We start from the raw sequence: 27,667 nt of genomic DNA on the forward strand, positions 1-27,667 counted from the left end.
TTGATGAGAGGAGCAGCATGCTCATACAAAGACAGGAGGAACTGTTATCATCTTCGTAGATTCTATCACAGAACACCTTCCATATCTTATTTGTCATCAGAATGAAAACAAAGATAATCAAGGGAACCTCACCTTTATTCTTTCCTGGATTTAATGAGACTCTGCTCCAATTTCTTTCTTTTTTTTTTTTGAGACCGAGTCTCACTCTGTCGCCCAGGCTGGAGGGCAGTGGTGCGATTTTGGCTCACTGCAAGCTCCGTCTCCCGGGTTCACGCCATTCTCCTGCCTCAGGCTCCCATGTAGCTGGGACTACAGGCACTCACTACCACGCCTGGCTAATTTTTTTTTTTTTTTGTATTTTTAGTAGACACGGGGTTTCACCGTGTTAGCCAGGATGGTCTTGATCTCCTGACCTCGTGATCTGCCCACCTCGGACTCCCAAAGTGCTGGGATTACAGGCGTGAGCCACCATGCCCGGCCTTTTTTTTTTTTTTTTTGAGATGGAGTCTCGCTCTGTTGCCCAGGCTGGAGTGCAGTGGCATGATCTCGGCTCACTGCAAGCTCTGGCTCCTGGGTTCAAGCGATTCTCCTCCCTCAGCCTCCTGAGTAGCTGGGATGAGAGGCGCCCTCCACCACACCTGTCCAATTTATTTGTATTTTTAGTAGAGACAGATTTTCACCATGTTGGCCAGGCTGGTTTTGAACTCTTAACCTCAAGTGATCTGCCTGCCTCGGCCTCACAAAGTGCTGGGATTACGGGCGTGAGCCACAATGCCCAGCCTAATTTTTGTATTTTTTTTTTTTTTGGGGACAGAGTGTCGCTCTGTCTCCCAGGCTAGAGGGCAGTGGCGCGATCTAGGCTCACTGCAAGCTCCGCCTCCCGGGTTCACACCATTCTCCCGGCTCAGCCTCCCGAGTAGCTGGGACTACAGGTGCTGCCACCACGCCCGGCTAGTTTTTTCTGTATTTTTAGTAAAGAGGGGGTTTCACCGTGTTAGCCAGGATGGTCTCGATCTCCTGACCTCGTGATCCATCCGCCTCGGCCTCCCAAAGTGCTGGGATTACAGGCGTGAGCCACTGCGTCCGGCCTAATTTTTGTATTTTTATAGAGATGGGGTTTCACCATGTTGGCCGGGCTGGTCTCGAACTCCTGACCTCAAGTGATTCATCGGCCTCAGCCTCCCAAAGTTCTGGGATTACAGGTATGAGCCACAGTGCCCAGCCCTCCAATTTCTTGAGTATCATTCCAGCCCTCAGGTCTTGGGGCTCTACCTATAATTAGCTATGTTCATACTTGTGTTCTGCTGTTTGCCTCTTTTTGGTAGATGTGTGTCCTGTTATCCCAACTTAAATTGGAAAGCCCATAGAGGCAGAGAGCAAGTCACCTTCGGCATCTCTTTCCAGCACTTAGTACTGTGGAGAGTTGAATTCAGTTGTGTCATAGATGTCTAGGGAAAAGAACAGCATTAAAAACCTCTGTGGAAGAGAATGTGGATATGGGAAGAGAAAGGGGAGCCTTAAGGCCCTGTGATTCCTTACAGCATGGCTAAAGGATGGCAACTTTCCATATGTTTCATAGAAAGTCTCAAATACGGGAACATTTAGGCACTGGGGAGCCACACATTTATTTAGACGAATCCAAACCAGACATGGTGCCGAAGCTCCTTGACACAGTCTCACCACTGGTGGGCTTCCTGCAGGCACTGAAAAGAGAGAGCACTTTGTAGCCGTGACAGCAAATGGCCAGAGGACACCAGGCTGCTGAGGGCACCATTCTCACGGACCCTGGCTCCTGTGCCATGAATTCACTTCATTGCTGGGCACTGGCTGTGAGAGAGGGAAAGGGGCAACTAACACGAACACAAGTATCATTAACACAGAGAGGGAGGGGAGAGAGGGAGAGCTGCCTCTGCAAGCCGACTGTCGGAGAGCGCTTTCCTGAGAAGTCTGCACTTGTAATGCATCCCTTTGGGCTTTCATTTGCTACATACCAGTGAGAGCCTTAAATAAATGTCTTATGGGATCAAATTCATTTCCAATTTCCATCAGCCAGCAGCTACAAGTCAGAGAGGACACTGGGAACTTGTTCTCTTTAGTTCTTTCTCAAGCTTCTTTTTCACCTTATGCATCAATTTGTACACAACATACCTACTGTGAATGACAGAAAATCTAAAGGAGCTGTCAAGTTCTAAATGATGAGCTGAGCTGCCTTTTGCCAATAATGTGCTGCTTGGGACCGCACACCTAAAGGTTAAATTATAATTGACATAAATGAGAAGGAGGATTTTCTTCTCTTGGAAGGGAAGGAATCCATAAGCTTCCAAGTAAAAAAACAAACAAACATATTAATCAATTTTTTACCATGCTTATGATCCTGAGGTGTTTACTCAGTCAGCAGGAGCAGCCTCCCCTGTCCTTATGTACCCCACAGGCATAAGGTGCTGTGACTCTTGTGGGTTCCTGCACTCCGAATAGTTCCCTTGACATCTTTTCCTACAATACCTGCCCAGCTGCCTTCCACAGAACCTCCTTATGATTAGGTGGATGCTGTCACTCTTCTTCAGAGGACCATTAGGTTTTATTTCTACCATCAACTTGAGAAGTTCAGACGGAGAGAGGATATGACAAAAGCAGACTGCATCTAGTATACATTCTCTCCACAGGGATGACGGTGACGGTATTCGCTTTTAAAAACAGGTCGAGCACAGTGGCTCATGTCTGTAATCTCAGCACTTTGGGAGGCCAAGGCGGGTGGATCATGAGTCAGGAGATTGAGACCATCCTGGCTAACATGGTGAAATCCCGTCTCTACTAAAAAAAAAAAAAAATAGCTGGGCATGGTGGCACGCACCTGTAATCCCAGCTACTCAGGAGACTGAAGCACAAGAATCATTTGAACCCAGGAGGCAGAGGTTGCAGTGAGCTGAGATGGCGCCACTGCACTCCAGCCTGGGCAACAGAGCAAGACCTCACCCCCTCCCCAAAAAAAAAAAAATGGTTACAACAAAAGTGGTCACCAGTGAGTATATGAATGGAAGGCTCAGGAATGCACCTCTGTCCCTGACTCAACAACACTAGCCATAAACAGGAACTAATCCACTGACACATCTTGCCTCTCTTTACTTACCTTTGTCAGAGTACCACGTCTTCTTAGGTGTCTTCAATTAGGAACTGCAATAATTTGGACATTTATCAGTGTTAACATCTCAGAAATCTCTGAGAAACCTTCTTTCAGAGCATTAGCATTAGAAATAGAAATATTCTATTTCAGGTTTTTGGGAGTCAATGGTGCTAATTAGGTAGTCTATACATAGAGAAGAACAGGACATGTAAGGGCTCATTCATTCTCGATTCACGCAACAAACATTTAGAGTGCCTACTATGTGTCAGAAACTGGGCTAGACACTGTGGGGACAAAGGCAAATAAGACACTGTCCCTGCCCTCAAAATGCTTATAATTTAATAGGGAAACATCTATAAACAGAAAATTATAAAACAGTATGTTAAACACAATGATGGAGATCTGAACAAGGTGACAGGTATAGATAAGTGATTAAATACTTTAAGGAAGTAGAGAGGATATGCAATATTACCTGTAAACAAACCAGAGGGGAAAGTGAAATAAAGCCCGACAAACAGCTGCAGCTTTCCTAGGCTGAGTCAGAAGATTGCACAGCATAAAGAAAAATGAGCTGAGTGAGGACCGGGAGACCTGGGCTCTTTCCACCAGTGCCAGGTGGTCAACTAACTGACACCGGAAATCATGGGCAAACCATTTCCCCCCCGTACTTTCATCTTCTCTTTTGCAAAATGGAAATAACAATTCTTCCTATATTATTGAATTGTGATGGAGAGAAATGAGATCGTAGATAATTAAAATGTCTCCTCCAAGACACCCTGATGATGACAACGATGAGAGGGTCCAACAGAGGAGCCCCTTCTCCACCTAGGCTTGCGTCTCTGGCTCCTGACTCTTCCACCGGTGGAGAGAGGAGGTGACTGGCAACCTAAGGCACTAGTTCTCCTCTTGCCCTTACCTTTCACATCCACCCGACAGTCTACAGATGCCTCCCCTAGGGGGTTCACCGCCTTGCAGGTATAGATGCCTCCATCAAAGGGACCAGGCTTGCGGATCTCTAGGGAGCAGATTCCCAGGTGAGTCAGGGCTCTGTACTTAGGGTTGCCTTGGATATCCATCTTGTTCTTCAGCCAGATGATCTTGGGCTGAAAGACAAAGATGAGGGAGGCAGCAAGGAGGGGCGGGGGTAAGAACAAATAGTCTTTCTGTGCTCAGTTTCTGGGACTCTGTCTACAAAGAGATAATGGCTTTCTGGAAGGCTCCCTGTTCCTTATGTTGTGGGAAGGGTTTCCCCTTCCAGTACCTTCAGTAGTCGCCCAAGCTCCTTCTCTTGGTTGAAAATAGCGCCTGAAACTTCACTTTCTTCGCCAATATTTCTGACTGGAAGAAAACTGCGAACTTCTGTACCGTGCTCTCAGGATCAGAAGCACTGAGCATCAGGCTCACCTGTTGTGAACCATTTGTATTCTGTTCCCACTGCTGACTTGTGAGTTGCCTCTGGTTAGAGAGTAGCTTCTAGAGTGGGCTCTTGATATCCCCCTTCTGAGATGTTATCTCCATGTAGTCTGGCCCAGACTCAAAACCCAAAAGGTTCTTGATACAGGTTATTACTGGTGTTTTATGGTGTGTGTGGAGCATGATGACTAGATTGTAAATAGAGAGCCTTGTTCAGGATTGTGGCCAAAGGCTGAACTCTAGGCAGCTTGTGTGTGCACGGCCCTGATGGGATGAGGTACGGAAGGGAAGGAGAAACCACCAGGACTCTGTCACTCCTACCAGAGACACAACTTGAAGCGCATGCCTAATTGCCAGCAGGTCAGTAAGCAACATTTTCATATATGAGAAACAAACACTCAAAAGGAAATGTCATTCTCATTAGTCTGTCTTGGACTCCAAGCACCCCAACTGTTCCTAAATACCGCGCTGTTGAAGAGGCAAATGGCGGTGATGGTAACAGATGTTATGTTACAATGCTCTGCAACTCAGCTTACATTAGGAGAGGCAGGAACAGAAAGCAGCTCAGCACAGCGCCCCCCAGAGCCCCCACTCACCCGGGGAGAGGCACGGACACAGCAGAAGAGCTGGGTGTTATAGCCGGTGACTGTAGTGCAGTCGGCCAGAGGCTGGGTAAATTTTGGGGCTTCAGAGAAATCTCGTTGGGCAAACCCCTTGGTCTTGTAAACAGTAGCTGAGGGCACCAAGAGGGGCTGGGATGTAGCTTCTGAGATCCCAGTCCTCATCGACTCGTTATCCTTAGCCTTTTCTTTCTTTCTTTCTTTCTTTTTTTTTTTTTAGATGGAGTTTTACTCTGTTGCCCAGGCTGGAGTGTAGTGGCTCTATCTCGGCTCACTGCAACCTCCACCTCCCGAATTCAAGCAATTCTCCTGCCTCAGCCTCCTGAGTAGCTGGGATTACAGGAGTGTGCCACCGTGCCTGGCTAATTTTTGTATTTTTAGTAGAGACGCGGTTTCACCATGTTGGCCAGGATGGTCTCGAACTCCTGACCTCAAGTGATCTGCCTGCCTTGGTCTCCCAAAGTGCTGGAATTACAGGTGTGAGTCACTGCACCCAGCCTATCCTTAAGTCTTCCCAGCTCACGGTCCCCGTGCCTCCCTTACCTGCTTTCTGGATGTGGGCGAGGTCCGTGGTGATGGGGGCTGTTTCACTGAGTCCGCATTGGTTTTCAGCAAAGACACGGAAGGCATAGGAGTTGCCGATGATGAGGTCGGAGATGATGCAGCTGGTGCGGTGATAGTGCTCCAGCACCGTGAACCACAGCTGCGGGGCCGAACATGATGCCAGAAATCAGCCACCCCATGTGGAACTACCAGAGGCCTGTCCCAGCATGCCCTCTTCCACCCTCCTTCCTTCCCAGCTGGCCTCACCCCGGATTTTGTGTCAGCCTTCTGCACCGTGTATCCCAGGAGTGTTGTATTCCCCGTATCTTGAGGAGGTGTCCATTCCAGGGTAGCGTTGAAGCCCCAAACGTCCACCAGCTTAATACTCTGAGGAGGGCCTGGCCTCTCTGAAAGGGCAAAGCCATGGCAGTGGGCGCGGCACAGCCCACATGCATTGAAGTCACTTCAGGAGTGCCCCAGCCCCTTTTCCTGCTCAGCTACCCTTCCTGTGCCCACCCTGTGTCCCAGACACAACATGGGGGCCTTGTCCCAGCTTCCTCAGTTCTCTGAGCTGGCTCCTCTTCAGCCTGGAGAGGGAGTTCCTGAGGACCCCCATCTCCCACACCCCCCCTCCCTGCCGTACCAATCACCAGGATGTCAATGGTGGCAGTGGCCTCCAGCCCGCCCAGCTGCACACGGAGTTGGTAGCGACCTGAATCAGCACGTTGGGCTTCTCGGATGAAGAGGATAGAGTCTCGTTCCCCATTCCGCACACTCACACGGCTGGTGTCCAAGGCACAGCCATCATGTGTCCAGATGGCTTGAGGTTTGGGCTTGCCCTGAGGAATGAGGGTAATGCTTTGAGCAGCCCTGAGAGGCTTCCTGACTCTTCCTGCTGCTGTAGGGGTCCCACCATCCCAGGTCCACAGGGAGGCTTGACTTGGAGCTGCACATTCCTTGAGTTAGAAGTTGGTTGACCCACCCGGGGGCCTCCTCCTTTCAGCAACAACCTAAGGATCTTGGGAAAGAGGGATGGCTTCAACCTCTGAGAGCTTAGGTCATGAACACCCGGGGCAGCTGTGACCCAAATGAATAGCCACTCAAACTGCCAAGAACCCTTCTAACTGCAAGTTCCGTGGCCTCTGCAGATTGAATGGTATGGATTAACCTCACACCACCTCATGGGTGCACATCCAGTCCTATCCAAACCCACCCTCAGGAGTGCAGAGGTCATTTGGCCTCAGACTTCTGGTGATGTGACCCCTTCTATCCAAGGCTGGGAAGATTGCCCCTCTGCTAGCAGGACTCTTGGCATCTGTTTCCAAATCCAAAGCCTGGGCTGGCCCCAGACATGGACCCAGTATGGTTCTCGCGTGATCACCTGGAATGGGATTAGTAGGTTCACTGTGTCCCCAACCTTCCGGATGTAGGTCTGCCTCAGGGCCCGAGGTAGCCAGATCTTGGGGTGCTCTGAGTGATGGAAAGAGAGAAAATAGGAGATGGATACTCAGAGAAAGTAAATCCTGCCTCCAGCTGCCTGCTGTGGGTGGGTGGCCCAGGAATCAGTCACCAAATTAAGCCTTTCTTAGAAGGAAGGGGAAGAGTGCTCCCATCATCCTGCTGGGATCTGGGGATGAGGGCTTGGCTTACGGAACACCCTGGGAACGTTAAAGTCTCAGCAGAAAGAACACTGGAGCGCGAGTCTGACAGTTCCGCTAATTTGTAACTCTCAAATGCTGACTTTCCATCATCTGGAGGCATTCCATCCTGATGGAGGCATTTTTATTTTTCTGTTTATGTACAGACCAGGCTAGTCTGTGTGGTTTGCCTTTCCACCCTTTTCTACATTTGTCCTTAATACCATTCCTTTTGTCAAGGCCACTTTCCATGTCAATCCTGACCTCCCAGTTAAGTCTGAGTCTGAGGAGAATGCTCTCCATTCTGCAGGCAGAGTCAACACCCTGGCCTCCCCAGCTGCCCACGGAGACAACACTGATGTCACTGCGGAGGGAGCGCATGTCTGGGTCCGTTCCTCTGCATGGCCATTCTGCTCCCAGGCTTCTTCCAGTTTGCAGAGGATCATTTTTTACAGATTCTGGGACAGATGAGGTCCACCGGTCATTTCCCCTTGATCTCCCAGGCCTGCCCCAGTGAGAAGTGGAGATTAGATGATGTGTTTGAGCTTCCAGGATGAAGACAGGAGAGGCTTGGAAAAGTGCTGAGTGTAGGTTTGGAGAATAACCAGGTGTCATTTCTCTCCTCCTGGGATGCCTCACACTGTCTCAGCTGCCAAAGCACAAATATTCTACCTGGATTCCCTCGGGGGCCTGGCTGAGACGGATACCATTTTCTGGCCTTTTCCTGGCTGCTATCTCTTCCTTTCTCAGGTACAGGCAGTCGCCTGGCTGATGTTATCTTTAGTAGAATGTGATAGTGCTTCAGTTCCCAACAACCCAGGATTCCTGCCACAGTTCATTCTTGGCAGTTGGAAGAACTTCACCCCTGGCACATTCCTGTGGCAAACAGCATGACTGCTTGGTAGTGGATTCCAAACTCTTTGATAATGCACACTTCTGTGAAAATACTTCCCTGAGCATTCACTATGACATATGTCTGTTTACTTATAGATGAACTGTTTAAATATGTACACTACACAACACAAACATGTAAGTGACGCAACTGAAACAGAGCTTCTACTGTGTCCTTCCTCCAGCTCAATTGGCGAGCATTGTCCAGAGAACTTCACTCCCAGAGTCTCCCCATGATAATCTCAAGGTCTCGAGACTTTTGCAAATGAAGATCAATAGCAATGTACAGTGCACACGGTCCGTTTGATTTCTGCAGTTTCCTTTTGTGCTGTGTGGCTTATGTTTTCACCTGGGCTGTGCCTGTCTTAGACTGCACCTCAGGAATACATGATGAGAGGACTTGACGGGTCAGCGTGCTCGTCCTCCCTGCCCTGCTCAGGGCTTGACTGCCTCAGCACAGATGCAGCAGCCCCAGGCGGCTGAGCGACCCTGCTGTGGCTGCCCTCGGCTGGGCTCTGGTGGCTTGGGAGGGGCGGGGCATGAAGAACAGAAGCAGCATTTGTGTGATGGGCTCCTCTCCTGTGGCCATCTTGGCAAGCAACCAAGGAGTTGAAAACGGGTGGATATGACTTAAGGGTGTTTTGAAAAAGAGGGCCGTACTTGGAAAGGCGGGTCAAAACCTCATCTTGTTGGGCTTGGTTCCCCACTGTTGGGGGAGGAAATAACCCTTCCGACATTTACTGGAGAGAAGGTGGCTCTGCTGTCCCTGTGCTGCCTGCCTACAGAATGATGGCGTTGGGAAGGGGCTGTAAGCACCAGAACAAGGAAGCTGGGAGGAAGAGGGCTCCGAGAAAGAAGCCGGTATTCTGGAGACCTCCCGGCCAGCGGTGACGATGTGCCTGGCACCTGAGACTCCTGCCTCCCCATCTAAGATTGTGTGTCTGCAGGACCCATTCTCAGAGCACCAGCTGTGTCCTGCCCGCCAGTGTCCACCCAGCACTGAGCACCAGTCAGGGCTCAGACAGTGGCCTGCCCCTGGAGGGAGGAGGCCCAGAGGGAAAGCAGGGGCTAGACACACCCAAGAACTGCAAAGGGTTGAGGCAGGGAGAGGAACCCAGGCCTTCACACCTGGCAGAAGTGCCCGCTGCGCCCCGCCCTGCCGAGACCTCAGGTAGGGAATGGGCTGTCATGGGTAGCTGTGAGCTGATGTATGTGTTTCTACCTAGTGTTTCTTAGAAAAACACCTTGGAAAATGTTAGCATTCTTACATCTGAACTAAAGCGAAAAATGAAAGAAACGGGTTTATGTGGAACATAAGCTAAGGTGGGGGAGTTAAGGGAAGAGGAGCAGACTGGCCCTTGAGATCTAGAGAGGATCCCAGCTGGGCAGAGAGAGCAAGGAAGGAGGCTGCCCGCGAGGACGGTGGTCTCTCCCGTCCTGGACCGCTCCATTGCCGGTTCTCTGCTTATCAGTGGGTTTCCTGACAAGATGACGAAACTTAGGTCTCTAGAATGGACTCCGAGGATGAGCAGGTGAGGCCTCTGCTCCCAGCAGGCTCCCAGCTCCCTGTGGGAGGGCAGAGGATGGGCTTGAGGCTCACACAGCTGACTACGTGCAGAGGTGGCAGGAGACAGTGTGACAGCTTCAGACGCCCGGTCAGCAGGTCAGCAGCATGCTCTCCAATCGCCTCCCAACCCAACCCGGGCACAATCTGACTCTTTGCTAAGAATGTGAATGCCGGGCTCGTTTGAGGCATCTCTTTTCACACATCTGCAGTCAAGCGAGGTGTAAATTGTACTGACCTTGGGGAGGCATGGCTTTCCCTGATGCCCAAGGTCTTTCTCCTCCTCAGATGCCAGGAGGGATGTGAACCAAAGCCTACAGGCTTTAAGAGCCTAGGTTTTCTAAGAGCAGGTCTGTGAGAGCCACAGTTTGGTTTTCTCCCTTCATAGGGTCTTAGAGAAAAGGCATCTTGAAAAGTCCTTTAAGGGCCTTTGGTTCTGAGCGGGGCTGCTCTCAGTATGACATTTCTCTCAGACAGAATGCCGTCTAATTCTTTCTCAAAGATTCTTAGAGAAGACTACTTTAGTCCAGGCACAGTGGCTTACACCTGTAATCCCAGCACTTTGGGAGGCTGAGGAAGGTGGATCACCTGAGGTCAGAAGTTCAAGACTAGCCTGGTCAACATAGTGAAACCCCGTCTGCACTAAATATACAAAAATTAGCCGGCCGTGGTGGCGGACGCCTGTAATCTCAGCTACTTGGGAGACTGAGGCAGGAGAATCACTTGAACCCAGGAGGCAGAGGTTGCAGTGAGCCAAGGTCACACCATTGCACTCCAGCCTGGGCAACAAGAGCAAAACTTCATCTCAAAAAGAAAAAAAAAAAAAGAAAAGAAAAGAGAAAACTACTTCAAGTCCAAAGATCTTGAGTTCTGATTAGAAAATTCCTCCTAATACCTACCCTACTTTTATCCTGCTAAAGTTTACGCCTGGTTTGCTATTCTATAATTGTTCCTATCCTCTCATAATTCCCTTTTATGGGATCGGTCTTTCTCCAGTGGCTCCCTAGGGGCTGTATAGTTCAGACCAATGTTACTAACTATGACCTGGAGAGACAAGAATCAAGATGGAAGCACTGGAGAAGTGGAGAGGGTGTGTGTGTGTGTGTGTTTGTATGAGGGCGTATGTATGTGTGTGTGAATGTATGTGCGTGAATGTGTGTGTTTGTGTACATGCATGAATGTGTGTATGGGTGTGTTTACGTGTATGTGAATGGTGTGTGTGTGTATGAGAGTGTGTGTGTGAGAGAGCCTGCATACACACGTGCCTATGTGGGTGAAGGATCACCAAAAGAGGGTGAATGCAGGAGGCTGGCTACGGCTTTGAAACTATCCAGAGGTTTCCAGAAATCCAAGAAGTACCAGGATTTCTTAGAGAAACATTACCAGATGCCTAGGATGTGGCCTTGGTCTACTCAGAAACCTGTCTCCAGGGGTGCAATGGGAAAGGAGTGGGGCAAGAGTGTCACTTTCTTGAAGACCATGAAACTAAGGTCAGAAAAAATAAAAGGACATAGGAACAGGCAACACTTCTTTGAGGAAAAGACTCCACCACCCCGTCCCTGTGTTACAGTCATCCCCCTAGTGCTTGATGGTTTTAGCCCTGGCTCACTGTCTCTCCAATACTGCTCCAGGCATAATTCCTGCTGGTCCCAATACCCATGTTTCCAGTCCCTGTAGGGTCTCTCACATCCAGCCCACCACTCCTCCAATAACTTTGTCCTCTCCTAATTCAGCCACTGGTCCCTGTGGCTATTTTCTTTTTCTTTTTCTTTTTTTTTTCTTTTGAGACGGAGTCTCGCTCTGTCGCCCGGGCTGGAGTGCAGTGGCCGGATCTCAGCTCACTGCAAGCTCCGCCTCCCGGGTTTACGCCATTCTCCTGCCTCAGCCTCCCGAGTAGCTGGGACTACAGGCGCCCGCCACTTCGCCCGGCTAGTTATTTTTTTTTTTTTTTTTGAGACGGAGTCTCGCTCTGTCGCCCGGGCTGGAGTGGCCCGGGCTGGAGTGCAGTGGCCGGATCTCAGCTCACTGCAAGCTCCCGCCTCCCGCGGGTCACGCCCATTCTCCTGCCTCAGCCTCTGCCGAGTAGCTGGGAAGCTACAGGCCCGCCCGCCACCGTCGGCCCCGGTCTAGTTTCTTTGTTATTTTTAGTAAGAGACGAGGCGTTTCACCATGTTAGGCCCCAGGATGGTCTTCGATCTCCTGACCCTCTTGTGATCCAACCACGTCTCAGCCTCCCCCAAAGTGGGCTGGGATTACAGGTGAGGCGCCCCCCGGCCCCTCGCCCGGCTAGTTTTTTGTATTTTTTTAGTAGAGACGGGATTTCACCGTGTTAGCCAGGATGGTCTCCATCTCCTGACCTCGTGATCCGCCCGCCTCGGCCTCCCAAAGTGCTGGGATTACAGGCTTGAGCCACCGTGCCCGGCCCCTGTGGCTGTTTTCTAGACCAAGAGCTACAATCCTTCTATGATCAGAATTACAAGCATCCCACTGTCTCATCACCACCTCTATAACAGAGATGGCTAACTGTCTAACAAAATGTATGTTACCCCTTCTGTAGTGTAGCTATCTCTGAGAAGTGGCTACCCGGCCACCTTTTGCTGGATGACCATGAAACTAGTTCTTGCCAATGAGACCTAAGTGGCAATGGTGAGAATCACTTCTGGTCCCAGGCTTTGAATAAGTTAGATTTCTATTTTCTCCTTCTGCTAGCTGTATGCAAATGATCACGGGGCCCTAAGGAATGGCAGAGCCCCAAGATGAAAGAGGCCTGGGTCCCTGAATTACCACATGGAGGAGAACTATCTGCAGAATACAGTTGTTTTCAGTTCTTACAGTAGTGAGAAATAGATGTCTGTCATTCCTGAGACCAATTTGTTTCATTCACTAGTATACCTAACTAATATAATCTTTATCCCTTTAGCTCACTTCCTCTAATGCTCCAACACCAGCAATTCTTTGGCACCACTGAGATCTGTGATCCATTGTCCTACCACCCTCTCACTACCTAGCACCCCTTTCATGTCAGCACTTTCTTCACCACCCAACTTAGATTACACGGTCATTATTATACTCTCTCTCTTGCACTCACTCAAATCCCTGAGTCCTCTTTGACCTCATTACACTCTCCTGGCAATACCTAACCCTGGCTAAATAAACTTCCCACCCACTCAGTGCCTGTATCTGCACAGAGTAACAGGACTAGGGGAAAATACAAAATTATGTGGAGTTTAACTTGAGGGCCATTAATAGTGACCACCACCTCCAAGTGGACCCTGGCAATTCTACTAGACTTCCCAAGTTCACTCGGTCTCCCATTCTCCTGGGTGACTATTGCACACCTTCCCCTTCTAAAACCTCCCTACCTTCTCCCTCATTCTCATTCCCAGTTGTTGATCTTGCTAGTGTCTAAGGCCCACCTACAGTCTATTCTTAACATGGCCAGCTGGAAAAATCCTTAAAATCTACAGTTGGTCCTGTCAGTCCTTACTCCCAGTCCCTGCACTGGCTGTCCCTCTGTCTCGTAGACAAACCAAAGTCTTCACAGCGACCCCGCTACCTCTCAGACTGAAATACTGCCACTGTCTCCCTCCCTGTGCTACAGCCACAATTGACCCAACCCATAAAGCACACTCCTGCCTCTGAGCCTTTGCAGTTGTTCTGTCTGCGTGGGAAATATTCCCCCAAATATCTGCATGCATTGCTTTCTCACGTCCTTTAAGTTGCTGCTCAAATGTCACCTTATTAGTGAGGCCCTCACTGAATATTCCATTTGAAGCAGGAAGCCTGCATGCTTCCTACCCGCAGCATGTGTTATCCCCGTCCCTGCATTAGTTTTGGCATAGTATTTCGCACCATCTGACATATTAGATATTTTACTTGTTTATTTATTATCTAGCTCTCTCTGCGAGAATATAACTTCCATAAGGGCAGTTATTTTTACCTATTTTGTTCATTTCTGCAATTCTGGCACCTACCCGGCCACCTTTTGCTGGATGGCCATGAGACTAGTCCTTGCCAATGAGACCTAAGTGGCAATGGTGAGAATCACTTCTGGTCCCAGGCTTTGAAGAAGTTAGATTTCTATTTTCTGGCACCTGTGATGAGCACCTGGCACATCATAGGCACAACCTAAATATTTGTGGAAGGAAGGAGGAGGAAAGGAAGGATGGAAGGAAGGACGGGAAGAAAGGTCACTCCTAGGCATGAGATTCAGTTTCCCATGTCTGGAAGACACAGAACAGTTCAGATTGAAAGAGCACACACAGTCAGTTGGAGCGATGTTGCTGAAGTCAGCAGATGGGCTCTCCCTCCTCCACCTCAGGGTCTCACCTTCTCCATGGGAGGGATGCAGCTTGTTACCCAGCCTCTCCCTGTTTTGGAAGCTCTCCTCTCGCCCCTGCCAAGCTTTGTCTCCAGGACACAGTGCTCAGTGTAGTGCTGAGGACAGACATAGAACTGTTTACCGATGCCGGCCACCTACTCCTGCTTATTTAGCCACGTAGCAGGCTTGCCAAACTAAAAGCTCATTGTTGGCCATTTGCAGTTGGTTTTGATCTTGCAAATTAATTTCTATTTCTGATGCCTGCTCTAGTCCCATGTTTTCACATGCTTACTGTGATACTCAGTCCCAGAGCTCTCTGTAAGGAAGAGGAGTTAGGAGGAAGAAAGGCTTTGGAGCTCTCAGGTGGCTTAGGGGTCATCTAGTCCAGGCCCATGGCACCCTGAAGGATCTTTAGTGGGGGTTTGTGTGTTTTTTTTGTGTATTTTTCCTGGGGCAAGAGTCCACAGCTGTCATTAGATTTTCCTACGGGTCCATATCCACCAAAAGGTTAAGACCCTGATTTAGTTCAACTCCTCAATTTACAGATGAGAAAATGGGAGTGGATTGACTTGCTTAGGGCCACAGAACAGAGCCAAGATTTGAACTCTTGGAACTTCTTTGTTCCAGGTAGTTAGCAGATGCACATATATTTTGGAAAGTATTCAAAGGTGTTCTTATTGCCAGTGACTTCTAGGATACCACTAGGTTGAGCCACTGGGTGCTAGTGGCCCTGAGGCCTGCAGTGTACAGAGCTGCTGCACACAAGAGGGTTTGGGCTGCATTTGCGGGCCCGTGACTGGGGGCTGTCAGGAGCTGGCTGCAGCCAGAGGGGAGAAGCATGGGGGAGATGAACGCCCTCCCTTGGGGTTTTGGGGAGACCAGTAGAGAGTGCCAAGGCGTCAGCAGTCTCGGCTCTCATTCTCCTGCTGCCTGTCACTTATTCTCTGGGCCTTTTAAGGGAAGAAACTGGTTTTCTGCCTCAATCACCCCAGCTTAATATATTAACACTAACTTCTGCTCCCATCTTCAATGGGACAAACTTGGCCAGCTCTCTGCCCTTGACATTCAAACAATTTCTGGAAACCTGGCCTCTCCCATGGATAAGAGGCAGAGAGTATCTGCTGCACAACCCTATGGAGGCAGAAGGCAGCCTTCACCTCTCACTTGGAAATATTTGATCATTTATTTACGTCTTAGTTTGACCTCTTCCAAGGCACTCTGGATCATCTCAGCAATCCTTTCAACTACCCTGATAGGTAGATGTACGAATCACCATTTTACAGAGCGAAAATGGAAACTAAGCAGTTCAGTGACTTGTCCAAGGTCACAGGGCTGTTAGAGGCAGCACTAGGAATTGAGCCTAGAGCTTTGCCTCCAAGTCTAGTACATCTTTTCCCCTGACTCTTCCTGCCCTGGGAGTCCACGTGTTTCTTGTTTGTGGTCTTTTCATCCTCTTCACTCAAGAATTCCAGGTGAGCGCCACGAAGTGGTTAGCTACAGAGGCCTCAGTCAGGGCATTTGGGGATGGGCAGCAGGAAGCTGGGGGTTGGAATTCGTGCCAACCACCTCCTCACTTGGGAACGCCTCTTTGCTGAGAGGCGCACAGAGACCATCGTGAAGGGGAAATCGAATGCTTCTCCCGGGAGAGCTCCACCTCTGTGGAGCTCAGACTCTGAGGGGTCAGGATCTCCCATGGGAGCAGCTGGAGGTTGGAGGAGGTCCTGACCCCGTGGCACTGCCCAGCAGGAGGCCGAGTGTCACTGTGCTGCCCCACTCTTCGCCTCCCCATTGCCATAGCTTTTGATTTCCCTGTTCCTTCCGCAGACAGACACTCTCTCACCCCTCAGTCCCTTCCTGACTGGCCATTAGTACATCAGGTCCTCCCAGTCCTTATGACAATTTTTTAAAAGGTGAAAGTATAAACAGATCATTTTTAGTCACTGTAAAGTGCCACCAACACCATCACTGACTTCTCAGCTAAAACACAAAAACTTAGCAGGGACATTTGAGCAGCAAGTCAGACTCCATCAAGGACAGGGGCTGGGGGCTCCCACGAATGATCTCCAGCCTAAGCACCAATCCCATAAAGTCTTTAGCTCTGCAAAAAACCTGAGGTGGCATCAGGAAAGTGGCAATGTCCTCCCCAACTCCCACCACCCGGCCTTGCCACCCTCCCCACCCGCCATGGGTCACCTTCTATAGGGGGCAGGAGCTGGGGAGTGGGGCTGCCAGCCCCCTGTCCAGGTGAAGCCTGGGGTGGTTCAGCATCCGCTGGGCTGACTTCTTTCACCTTCAGCTTGGATCCTGCGGCCACCTCCGGAGCTGTGGCTGCCTCCATGCTGGGCCTTCCCAGAGGCTGAGCTCCAGCTCTAGATTTTCACTGCTGGTGATGAGGGAGGGGCTGAGCACCTGCTCCCAGGCTGGCCTCCCGGGTCCCAGCCACAGGGTTACGTAACTGGGCTGGCCTTCCCCCACTCAGCTACGCCCTGCAGAAGGGCTGAAGTAGGGGTTGGGGGAGAGAGGAGGATCAAAGAGCAGCCAAGAATAGCCCCAGGAGGAGGACTGAGGTGGCCCGGTTATCTCGAGAGAGAGATGACACCCCCCACAGCACCAGGGAAGGAGGGAGAGCTTGAACACAGACCATCCACAAGGGACCTCTGATTTCTGTCGGGAGGGTTGAGTGACATCTCTGCTCCTGACCTCCAGTTCATCCCGCAGGGCATTCAGGTCCCAAAGAAGGGGGCCAGGATCAGCTGACTCACAGCAATGCCTGAACTGCTCTTTCTCCCTCTGCTCCCACATTCAATGAGTTGTAAAGTCTTATCAGCTCGACCTTTACAGGGCCTGTCCCATCCTCCCCCGCTCCCCAGGGGGCAGCGGGCACAGTGCAGTGGTAGGTGGAGACTGCACTCACACTGGCTGCCCGGGCACCACTTGGGGCTCTGTCACCAACTAGCTGTGTGACTCACAACACATCACAGTCTCTCTTCAGTCTGTTTCCTCACCTGTAGAATGGAGATAATTATAACCATAGGGTCGTTGTGAGGATTAAAGAGGTAATCTCTGTAAAGTGCTTAGCAGAGTGTACCCGACTAAGTGCTTGATAAATGTAAGCTATTTTTAGGTCAGGCCAGCACTTCCCCCTTTGAGAGCTGTCAATGGCTGCCTTGCCTATGAGATGAAGTACAAATAAAGGGAGAGGCAGCAGTGGTAGAGGGAGGCGAGCTCAGAAGACCTGCGTGTGAATTCTGGCTGTACCACTCACTCACCAGCTGGGACTCTGGGCAAATCACCAACTCAGAGTCTCAGGTCCCAGCCTGTGAAACAAGGGATGATGCCATGATTGTGTTGAGGATAAAAGGATACAATCTATAGGAAAGCAGCCAGCTCACAGCAGGTACTAGTCACATTAGTAGGATTTCCAGACTTAGCAAACCATCTTTCTATACGTGTTGTACATGCCATGGCCACTGCCGCTTTCCTGTCATACTCCTACCTTCTTATCTCCAGAAGCCAGCATCCCTCTGCATTTTAAAATGCTTTAATTTTAGAGCAGTTTTAAAGTCACAGCAAAGTTGAGTGGAAAGTACAGGGTTCCCACAGCCCCTACTCGCCCGTTATTTTTTTCATGAAAAAAAAAAAAGGGTGCAGTTGAATGAATGGACTGACTTCTTATTTTGCCCTCAATTTTGGGGTAATTGGTAAGATCCCAGGAGCCTGTGTTATCTTGGGGTGACAGCTCACCCTCTTTGTAACTGGCATAGGGGCTGAGGTCCAGGACAATCTGTTTATTGGGGCCTTGGATGGCCTATGGGGCTGGTTTGGTTGGCAGAAGACTGGGTTTTTGCCATATCAGAACTAGTTTGAAGGTCTTCCTGAACTATTTTTCTTGCCTGACCCAGCCAAGGCCCTGTTAAGTGTGGACAGTCCCCTAGCCAGGAGACCCCAAATACACCCCCTTTTATACAACATGTAACCCATGTTTTGGTGAGGAAATTGGCCCAGGCTGAATCTTAGCCCTTTGTTGGAACGAAGGTGTAAATAATCAACTTGAAGATGCAGGTTCCTAAGCTTTGCCCATCAGAAAGTCTAATTCAATAGGTCTGGGGGTGGTATCCAGAAATCTGCACCTAAAAAAACCAACCTAGTGATTCTGGCGCAGGAAACCTTAGAATACCATGTTAGATAGAATTCCTTCAAATAAAACAACGACCTTAGATAATGTCCTGGTGTAGAAACTCTCCCATCAGATGGTGGCCTCAGGAACAAGGGCTTTGCCCTGTCATCTTCAGACCAAGATGCTGGAGTATTACATGGAATATTGCCCCAGGCTAGCAGGGTAGGATGGCTATGGTTCCAGACGGGTGGGCAGGAACCTCTTTTTTAAAATATTTTATTTATTTATTTATTTATTTATTCATTTTAGGAACCTCTCTTAAACGCTTTGCAAGGTCCTTAAATGAAATGGACAAGAAAGGGCCAGTACGAACAGCAAGAGAAATGTAAGAGGGGCAGATGGGAAGTTACAAAGCTGAACTTCTCAGTGCCGCCAGGTGTCAAACCTGCTGAAAAGAACACAGAATTCAAGGAGTAATTATCTGTTGCTGTGTCCAGAAGGAACAGTGTAGCAACTGAAACCTGTGAAGGTATGTGGGGTGGGTGCCTAGACTTTCTAGGCACTGGTCGTACACACACCCACAGGAGGAAGATCTGTATGAGCACAAAGAGCAAGAAAATTAGGTAATTTATGGCTCACATTTTGTGAGCCGTTTTCCTCATAGATGACCGAATACATTTCATGCTATAAATGTCCAGTCCTGGCTCTTTAATTGGCCTGTTCTCTGATTGCTGGAGTCTGATTCTGAAGCTAGAAAACTGGAAACAGTATCATATTAACAAACTGTAACTTAGTCATTTCAGTAGGTTAGGTAACAAAGTCCAGTCTGTTTTATTTTTAACCCAAATATTCCAAATATACAGAAAATTACCAGTACAAAGTTAAACACATTCAGATTTATTTACACAATGCTAAAGAAATTCGAGTTTTATTTCCATTTTGTGGAATTTTATTATGGGGCCTGGCTTTAATGTGTAACTGATGTGGGTCACTGAAACTCGATTATCCCACCTCACATGCAATTTTCTGTCCCAAGGGAATAGAAAACTTGGGTTTTTAGGGCACATGCAGTAATGATCTTAATACTGCTTTACACTTTCGTAGGAAGGCAGCTGTCCCACAGCTTGGGGAAGGACCACATGCTCAGAAAGGGAATAAGAGAGAGGGTTGAACAACAGGCACATGGGGACCCTGAGCATTTCTGTGCACGAGGAAAAGGAGAATATAACCAAAACCCTCCTCCCTAGAGGTCCAAACACAGGAGGTGGGCCAAATCATCAGGGAACAGTCAGTCACCCACTTGTGGCTGAGGGCATGCGGAGGATGAGAACTACATTAAGGATCTGGGGCATAGCAATAAATCATTACCATGTACACTATACAGTTTATATATGTATATATGTACACACACATATATATAAAGGTACAGATTAGTTTGTTATTCCTTATAAACAAGTACATTTAAGAATGTACTGGTGTGAAGAAATGCATACTGCAAGTTGTTTCGAATTAATTTTCTGACTCTTGTTATTGTAATGCAAACTAACTAAGAAATCAACATGTTCCTGCTATTTCAATGATGCTTCATGAGGGGAAGGCCTGGGCTCTGCTAGGGCAGGATGGTGCTCCTAGAGCTACCTGAGCTGGACAAACCCGTGGCAGGTGGAACAGAAAGTCTGGCACCTGCTAACTCTGGCCCTCCCTGTCACTTCATCACACAGCAAATCTTAAAACTTTGGTTTTTTTCAAAGGACATTTAAGTCCATGTTCATTTTCCTGCTTTAGGGAAGATGGCAGCAAAGTTGAAAGCCGAATCCCTTCCTATTTTAGCAGTTCCAAGTATCCTGGATGAATATAGGGGCGAGGGGCTACACTGACAGTGAGCAGGATGCACTCTAGGTCATTGTGGACAGGCTCTTGAGAGCGCTGCTCAAAGGAAAGAGGGAATCTCTACCTGGATGGTTGGCCTGGAAACTAAATAATGACTAATGCCAGGCCAGCCCTGTTACCCTAGGGTGGGTGTGGATGGCCCTGGGCTCCTCTCCGTATCCTGGTATCGTGACGAAGGTCATGAGAGAACCAGCTCTGGTTTACAGACTCGAGGCAGGAGCTGGAGGTGGTCAGCACATTACCAGCCTGTCAGGGATGAAAGGTAGCTTGGGCATGGAGAGGCCCAGAGGCAAGCCTCAGAGCAAGAGAGAGGAGGTGGGAAGTCCATTCAGAGGCAGACACCGATTCCAAGTTCCAGTTACAGCTGATCTACAGACTCTCCTGAGCCCACCCCCAGAACTGCCGCAACTCCCCATAGGCTTTTATTCTTTGAAATAGAGTTGCCATTGAATTAACAGCCTACAGGAGAGACCAGCCTGGTCTGTGGTCTCACTAAAGCCCAATGCCCCCTTAGGCCCAGAGCAGAAAGAAGAGTGAGTTCCCTACCTGGATTTAAGAACTCAGACCACTTTGGACTGGTATGTTCAATCTCTCTTATAATGCTAAATTCCATTGCTGAAGCCTCCAGAAATGATCTCTTCCGCTACATCAAGCCTGGGAGTTTACACAATGATACACTATGTTTTACCTTCAAAGATAATGTTCCTAACATGAGTAGGGCAAATTAGAAATCTATTTTCTTTTAAAGCTGTAACGGATTTGGGCTGTCTTACTCTCTGGCTGAGGACATACATTTGTGAGTGAGCAGGTTGATAAAGAAAGCTAACTAGCCAATAATGAGAATGAGTCTAGCTGGCTGTCAGTCTTCAAACCAATGGAGCTAGCCAGCCTGGGGTGGAAACCAGGATGGGGAGGGAGACTCATCAGTGGAGAGTCCACTTCTGCACTCTTGAGCAGTGACCCTCAATGAGGTGAAGGGCAGTTTCTGCAAACACATAATTCCCATTACTTTTGTTTTCAGTCATGAAAGACAGGAAAATACAATTTTCTGTTCACCAAGGTGGCAAAAAGGTGCTAAATACTGCTCGGAAACAAATGCCACTGATCCCTGTCATAAAGAACAGCAAGTCATCTACATGAAGGCTGCCCTGCTCAAAGTGGTCAGTACTCAAATGCATAAAGATTTCCAGGAGTTCTGAAGACAGCCAGCCAGTACTGCTTACCACACACAGGGGAACCCTGAACAACTGACTCCATCCCAAGAACAATGTGAGGTTCAAATGACATTATGTGAGTGAAGGTGCTCTGAAAATTTGCCAAGTTCCACAGAAATCCCAGATATCATTATAAGCGAAGAGCTTATAATAGCCATTACCAATGGCTAGCTCCACTGGTAATCGTATATGGGTTAGAGAAGAATATTAAGTTTCTTATGTCTTAAAACGAGTAAGAGGATTACCATGTATTGGTGCATCTACCCACAGTGAGTACATGCTGGGAGAAAGGTAAGTGGTGTAAACAGTTCTTTTATGGGCACCAAAGTGGTTTGGGCAGGAGGGAGGGTAGGACAGAGGCTGACGCTTTCATTTGCGAGCTGGCGTATCTTTGGAATTATTTTTAATTTTAAAACCATGCAAAATGAATTAGCAAAAAGACCAGTGCACTCCAGCCCTAACCATATTAATTATCTTCGCAACAACTGCCTTAACTTTATTTTCTAACGGAAGCTCCCTGACTCATTTAATTCTACTGCAGTTTCAATGTCTCTAAAAGTCTCCATCCACTCTCTCCCCCACTTTCCACGCAGCTGTTAATCCATTCTGGGGAGGAGAGAACTTAGCCATCTGCTCACATTCTGACGAAAGTTAATTTGGCACTTAAAAAAAAAAACAAAAAAAAAAACTGACTTTCTAGCCACAAAATAAACTAGTAGCAAATGGTATCTACCAAAGAATGTCCCAATCATAATCACTGGGATAAACTGTGACCCGCACAGTAGCTACAGTAAGACCAAAAACTTTCCATACTATATTCCTATATAGCAAATATTCAAGCTGTATTAAAACTAATTATTGCAGCTTTCCATTACTATATGGGCACCCCAAAATTCACCCAACTACATTCTATAATTTATTTAATTTAGAGAAGTATCAAATGGAAAACTTTTTTCAATTCAAAATAAGAAATCAATGTATCACACAAAGCATCATCTAGACTGGAAGTGTGTTTCCAACTGGTTCCTCCAAAATTTTCGTATCAACAAATTACTTGGTGAAGCCAAAAAAAGTGGTGAGAAGGAGAGCCTGGTAATGAAATTCTAATTTTTTAAGTCTATACATCTGAAAAAATCTCTAGTCCTGGTTCCATGTACAACAGCAACCTAAGAAGCAGCAGACAGGCAGCCATTGACATGATTCAGCAATGAGCCACATGACAGTTAAAAAGCGAACATGGAAGACTGTGAGGTTCCGTCTTCGGGGGGGCCACACTGTGTACCCGACAATCAACTCTAGGGAAGAGATCATTCAGCCTGGGCAGACTTCCAGCTAAGTCTGTACCCTGTCCTTGAGTAAATCCACTGGCACACACACAAAGCACAGCTTGAAAGATCTCAGAAGAAGCAAGAGTTTTAATAGGTGCTAAATCTAGTCAATTCTCTGCTGCTCCCTTCTTCCTGCCCCAAGTTAAAAATAGTGCCCTGTAAGTTTTCCTGATTTACTGTGTGGGAAGCACATGTTTAACTTAGTTGCCAAAGGGCAATTAACAAGGGTATTGCCTAATTAAACAGGGGAAAAGAAAAATCACTGTGGTCTGTGGTCTCTGAAAAACACAAAAAAAGGAAGTGGGATCTGTGTGAGGAGCTGGTGTGCAGTGTTCTTGGAGAAGGACTGTCCCCAGATGGAGAAAAGCCGGCCAGGCTGTGCCAGCCTCTGCAGCCTGTTTTCATCTCTACAGCTGCTTCGTCTCGCCAGCAGAGCCCAGGGATGGTACCAAGTACACTGTGAGAGCTGATGCTGGAGTTGGCAGATGCTCTGGGGCAGGCGCCATGCAGAACACACAGAAGTGAGGTTAGTGAAAAGGTCCCTTCGAATTCCATTTCATTTCCCTTAAAAAACAAAAACAAAAGCCCATACTTTGCAAAGAGACAGGACGAGAAATAAGAAGTTAAAGAATTTAAAATGTCCCCCTTCTTCTCAGAGCCAATTGTAAAAAAGTGCTCAGGGTTCCCCACCCCCACCCTGCATTTCTTTAATGTAGGTCCTTTTGGCTTTGATGGAAGCAGCAGAAACAGAGCTGGGTCCCTCGCAATGGGAAATTTATTTCCCGAACTTGGAGCCACAGGGAGTGTAAGAGGTACTGTGGTTCCACCATTCACGCTGGGTCCAGCTCCTCTGAAGAGCTATTCCAAGAGGTCCTGAAAAAGACATGCACCATATTACCGACAGACCACAACACTCTTATTTCAAAAGCAATCACCTAGTTTCTGGGCTTGCCAAATCTTATGGTCATTAAGTTGCCTTGGCCCTGGCATATCTTGATCATGAACAGAAGACAAATTTTTTTTTCTTGTATTTCTTTTGGGGCGGGGGGTGGTACTACCATTCAAGAAGAAATAGCCTCACCTCATCCGAGTCGTCATGATAACCACTTTTATTAGTGTGGGAGGCTGTGTCCAAAGCATCCACACCATCCATGCCATTGGCCTCTGCATGCTGCTGCAGCACAGAGTATCGATGCACCAGGAACCTGTGAACAGAAACCTCCTTAACACTCGGGTGGCACACAGGGGTGCGTTTCTTACAGGACTGTGGACTTTCTCAGTTTTATACACTCAGGAATGCATCAGACACAGAAAGCACAGTCCATGGTTGACATATGAAAAATGCAAGACATGAGAAGATTTGGGCCTGATTTTTCAGGAACAGTACTGCAAGTACCTAGTTTTTGCCAAGAGTAGACTCAGCCATATGCCCTAGACCAGCCTTCTGGCTTGAACTCAGTACCTTGGATTGACTTCTGTGGTCCTTACCTTCCCCCACAGACATATTTCTTCACAATGAGCACTCCTGCTATGACTGTGACCAGCATCAATCCCACGATGGCCAGGATAATTGGAACAGAATTTGACTTGGAATTCTTGAGAAATTAAAACACAAACACAAAAGTTTTAGGCACGCATATCCTAGGACTGAGGTCAAAGCACTCACTCACTCCCCTCATCTCTTTGTGAATGATCTGCAGTCCTGATGTGCTTAAGGATGGCTCTTTTCCAACCCCCCAAGATGAACCATCTCAGTGTTACCAGGAGAATATTAAGCTGGCAGAGGGTCATCTTAGCTCCAGCTGCCTTGAACCTTCAAATTCAGTGCCTTAAATGTCAAAGTTACCCTGGAAGCCTTGGCAACTGCCTAGATCAAGTATGACTGCTCCACAGCACCACTGTTCACAAGTCTTGGGGCTTAAGGGTGGAGCAGGAAGGGGAGACTACTGTAACAGTAGGCCGAATGCCTAGAGAACAGGGTCATTATCTGGGAAGAAGCTGTGTCAGAAGAACCAGGCAGGCCATTATATGACACCAAGATTTATTTTTTTACTTAATTTTGATATATTGTTACAAATAAGCCTTATTATATCATTGTTTGCCTGTGACCTACCTGCTTCTGGGTGGGAAATAGGGAGTGTGTGTTTTCAATGTATCCCAGAGGAGGCGGAGCTGGATTCTGGGACAAGCTGTGTCCCTGTGGGTGGGAGTCCTGTGCAATCACACACACGAACACTCTGAGGAGAGTCACCAGGAGCCCAGGACAAGGGTGCACAGAGGGAGGAACTTGCACCCTTACCAATACATGTACCCAAACACTCCTCTCCCATCATCTCCTTAATCCCACCCCTTGTCAGTCCTTTATCCCTTAGAACAGCAGAGAGGAGGAACTGCAGGTGGTCCAGCTTGACCTCCCCTATCATGAATTGGGAAACAGGCCTGCTGTTTAGCATCTGAAGTCATGCTGCTGGTCTAGTGCTTCATTATCAAGAGGTTTCCTCTTTACACATCTCCAATTCTACAGGTAGTTCAGTGCTACAGATTTGGATGCAGCCTCATGACCTTTTTTTTTTTTTTTTTTTAAATCGAGACAGGATCTCACTCTGTCACCCAGGCTGGAGTGCAGTGGTATAATCACGGCTCACTGAAGCCTTGACCTCCCAGGCTCGGGCGATTCTCTCGCCTCAGCCTCCTGAGTAGCTGGGACTACAGGCATGTACCACCACATCCGGCTAATTTTTGTTTTGTTTTTTTGTAAAGATGGGAGTTTCTCCATGTTGCCCAGCTGGTCTCAAACTCCTAGCCTCAACTGATCTGCCCAACTCAGCCTCCCAAAGTGCTGGGACTATACAGCTGTGAGCCACCACACCCAACAGGTAACTTGCTTCTAAATCAAAACCCGCCCATTACCATAGCTCAGTTTTTCACTTTTGAACATACTTAACATGACTTGGTCAAAGATCCACCCCACCTATTGCCCAGTGCTCTTCTCTTTCACACATGCACAACTCCAGGTCATGGCCCTTCACAGACAACCTTTTCGTTTTTTGTTACGGAGTTTTGCTCTGTTGCCCAGGCTGGAGTGTAGTGGCACGATCTCGGCTCACTGCAACCTCCACCTCCCAGGTTCACACGATTCTCCTGCCTCAGCTACCGGAGTAACTGGGACTACAGGTGCACACCACCACCCCCAGCTAATTTTTGTAATTTTAATTTTTGTATTTTTAGTAGAGACAGGGTTTCACCATGTTTGACAGGCTGGTCTTGAACTCCTGACCTCAGTGATCTGCCTACCCTGGACTTCCAAAGTGCTGGGATTACAGGTGTGAACCACTGTACCCGGCCCATAGACAACCTTTTTGAGTTTTCCTAAATGACTCTCAGCCTCAGAAATTTCCACAACTGTATGATTTTAAGAATTTTACAACTTTACAGAATATCATCCCCCCCACCCTCAATAAAAAGAGAGCTTTCGAGTAGGGTGAGCTTATCACTGGGTTACGTGACCCATCCTTCATGCTAACAGCTTCCTGTGCAAAGGGAAGCCTGACAGAAGTAGTTTGACCACTTTGTATCAGTAACAAAACTCTTGATGTTTTAACTTTGATTTTTCTTGGCAGAACACAAAATCCCATTTGTACCTGAAAACTAGACCTATTTTAACATACCTGTTTTTCTGGACTCAAAAGTTGCTTGTGCATTTCTTTTTCAAGTCTTTTACTTCTCGAACTGGATTTACCCCACCCTGGCATTTGTCCCCTGGAATTTTCCGGTACCTACCAGGCAGAGAAGATTATTTGGTAACAGAAGATAAGGATGTATTCCTGGGTCCCTGCCTATTTCTTGGAAACAAGATTTAAAAAGCTTCCCATCCTTACATCATCTTTCAGGTCTGGGGGGATGTCCATAGGGATGTTTTGGGGGATATTTTGTGTAGTTTCAGAACTTAAGCAAACTAAGCATTTCAGTCCCCTGCTGTCAGAAACATGCCTGTTCTTTCTACCTAAGAGACTGTGCCAAAGAAATGTGACCTGAAAAAAGGTCATTAACAAGTGGTGCAAAATGGGAGAGGGGAAGTTATCAGGGGAGGGAGGCAATGAGGCCCCTCTAGAGCAGCACTGTGCAATATGGTGGCTACTTAAATTAAAATTGATTAAAATGAAAATTTCAGTTCCTCGGTTACACTATTGTCCACAGCTACGTGTGGCTAGTGACTATCACATTGGGCACAGCAAATTACAGAACACTTCCATCACCAAAGAAAGTCCTATCAGACCGAGCTCTGCCTGGCCATGCCTAAACTGTGCCAGGCGAGTGATGGACGTTCACGGTGGATGGGACACTTCTATCGTTCTGCCTGGGGGTCCATCACCTCTCCTCCCTTCCTGGGGGTGGTGGGCGGGAGGCAGGGGTGCAGGATCTGGCCGAGCTTGTTCTCCTGGTCTCTGCCTCGTGGTGTTGGTGGGGTTGAGTCCTCTGACACCAAGAACCCATGGCTCACCTCCTGTAGTTGACCCTCGAGGGAGGCCTTCACATCCTGCCCCTCCCCAACCCCTCCAAAAATAGTGTTCTAAAGTAGGGCTTGGATCTCAGTGTGGAGGGAAGCAGCTTTCACTCTGAACAAGAACACCTCATCCATCATGACAAGGCAGAAAAGGCCACCTCACCCATTTGTTGTTAGGTGTTCTTCTCTTCCGTACAGACAAAACTCCAGGTCATGGCCCTTCAGTTCTGGCTGCTCCACACACTTGGAGTCATTTTCTGGACGGTAGTAGCCAAAATCACTGCAAGAGTCAGCAAATAAAGTACCTTTCAAAGCAGCTGGAAGACAGTAAGTGACTAGCAATGAAGGGTTACGTGGGGCAGTGGATGGTTAACATTCCAGTTCTTGGGTTGTTAGAAAGTAGCTCAGGAAGGCCTGTGACACCTCTGAAGGAGGTCGATTTAGGAAAACAGACATGGAGAAGGCTTTTTTTTTTTTTTTTTTTGAGATGGAGTCTTGCTCTCT

At 48.1% G+C, this 27,667-nt stretch overlaps 2 protein-coding genes across 4 annotated transcripts in view; both read right to left on the reverse strand.

Moving 5' to 3' along the window:
• Positions 1-1,606: 1,606 nt before the first annotated feature.
• MYBPHL (myosin binding protein H like) lies at positions 1,607-16,885 on the reverse strand. Of its 3 annotated transcripts, none has more exons than XM_017858768.1 (10): positions 16,752-16,885; positions 16,304-16,490; positions 7,079-7,167; positions 6,341-6,536; positions 5,965-6,104; positions 5,698-5,857; positions 5,131-5,267; positions 4,038-4,224; positions 3,128-3,171; positions 1,607-1,703 (listed from the first exon to the last, which is right to left on the reverse strand). In XM_017858768.1, exons 2-9 carry the CDS (start codon positions 16,446-16,448, stop codon positions 3,161-3,163), a joined length of 1,065 nt encoding a protein of 354 aa, XP_017714257.1. In that variant the 5' UTR covers positions 16,449-16,490; positions 16,752-16,885; the 3' UTR covers positions 1,607-1,703; positions 3,128-3,160. The 3 variants fall into 3 exon arrangements, with proteins under 3 accessions (XP_017714257.1, XP_017714255.1, XP_017714256.1); XM_017858766.1 differs by having other exon boundaries at positions 16,304-16,493; XM_017858767.1 differs by having other exon boundaries at positions 16,304-16,885.
• Positions 16,886-19,030: 2,145 nt separating this feature from the next.
• SORT1 (sortilin 1) overlaps positions 19,031-27,667 on the reverse strand; it is a 79,384-nt gene continuing 70,747 nt past the window's right edge. The window contains 6 exon segments of the mRNA XM_017858772.1: positions 19,031-23,532; positions 23,741-23,864; positions 24,148-24,254; positions 26,328-26,344; positions 26,347-26,435; positions 27,327-27,443. Of these exon segments, the coding sequence (XP_017714261.1) occupies positions 23,518-23,532; positions 23,741-23,864; positions 24,148-24,254; positions 26,328-26,344; positions 26,347-26,435; positions 27,327-27,443 (469 nt within the window). The 3' untranslated portion in view covers positions 19,031-23,517.

The sequence above is a fragment of the Rhinopithecus bieti genome, unplaced genomic scaffold (assembly GCF_001698545.2).
Source record: "Rhinopithecus bieti isolate Rb0 unplaced genomic scaffold, ASM169854v2 scaffold_48884, whole genome shotgun sequence".
Taxonomy (NCBI): Eukaryota; Metazoa; Chordata; class Mammalia; order Primates; family Cercopithecidae; genus Rhinopithecus; species Rhinopithecus bieti.

Bases quoted from the DNA above. Each gene is read 5' to 3' on its own strand.
- MYBPHL (XM_017858768.1), bottom strand. From the start codon at position 16,448: ATGGAGGCAGCCACAGCTCCGGAGGTGGCCGCAGGATCCAAGCTGAAG. The intron at 5,268-5,697 runs GTAAGGGAGGCA...TGGTGCCCTCAG, and splicing joins CGCCCACATCCAGAAAGCAG to CTACTGTTTACAAGACCAAG. The intron at 4,225-5,130 runs GTGAGTGGGGGC...TTTGTCTTTCAG, and splicing joins GTGTCCGTGCCTCTCCCCGG to CCCAAGATCATCTGGCTGAA.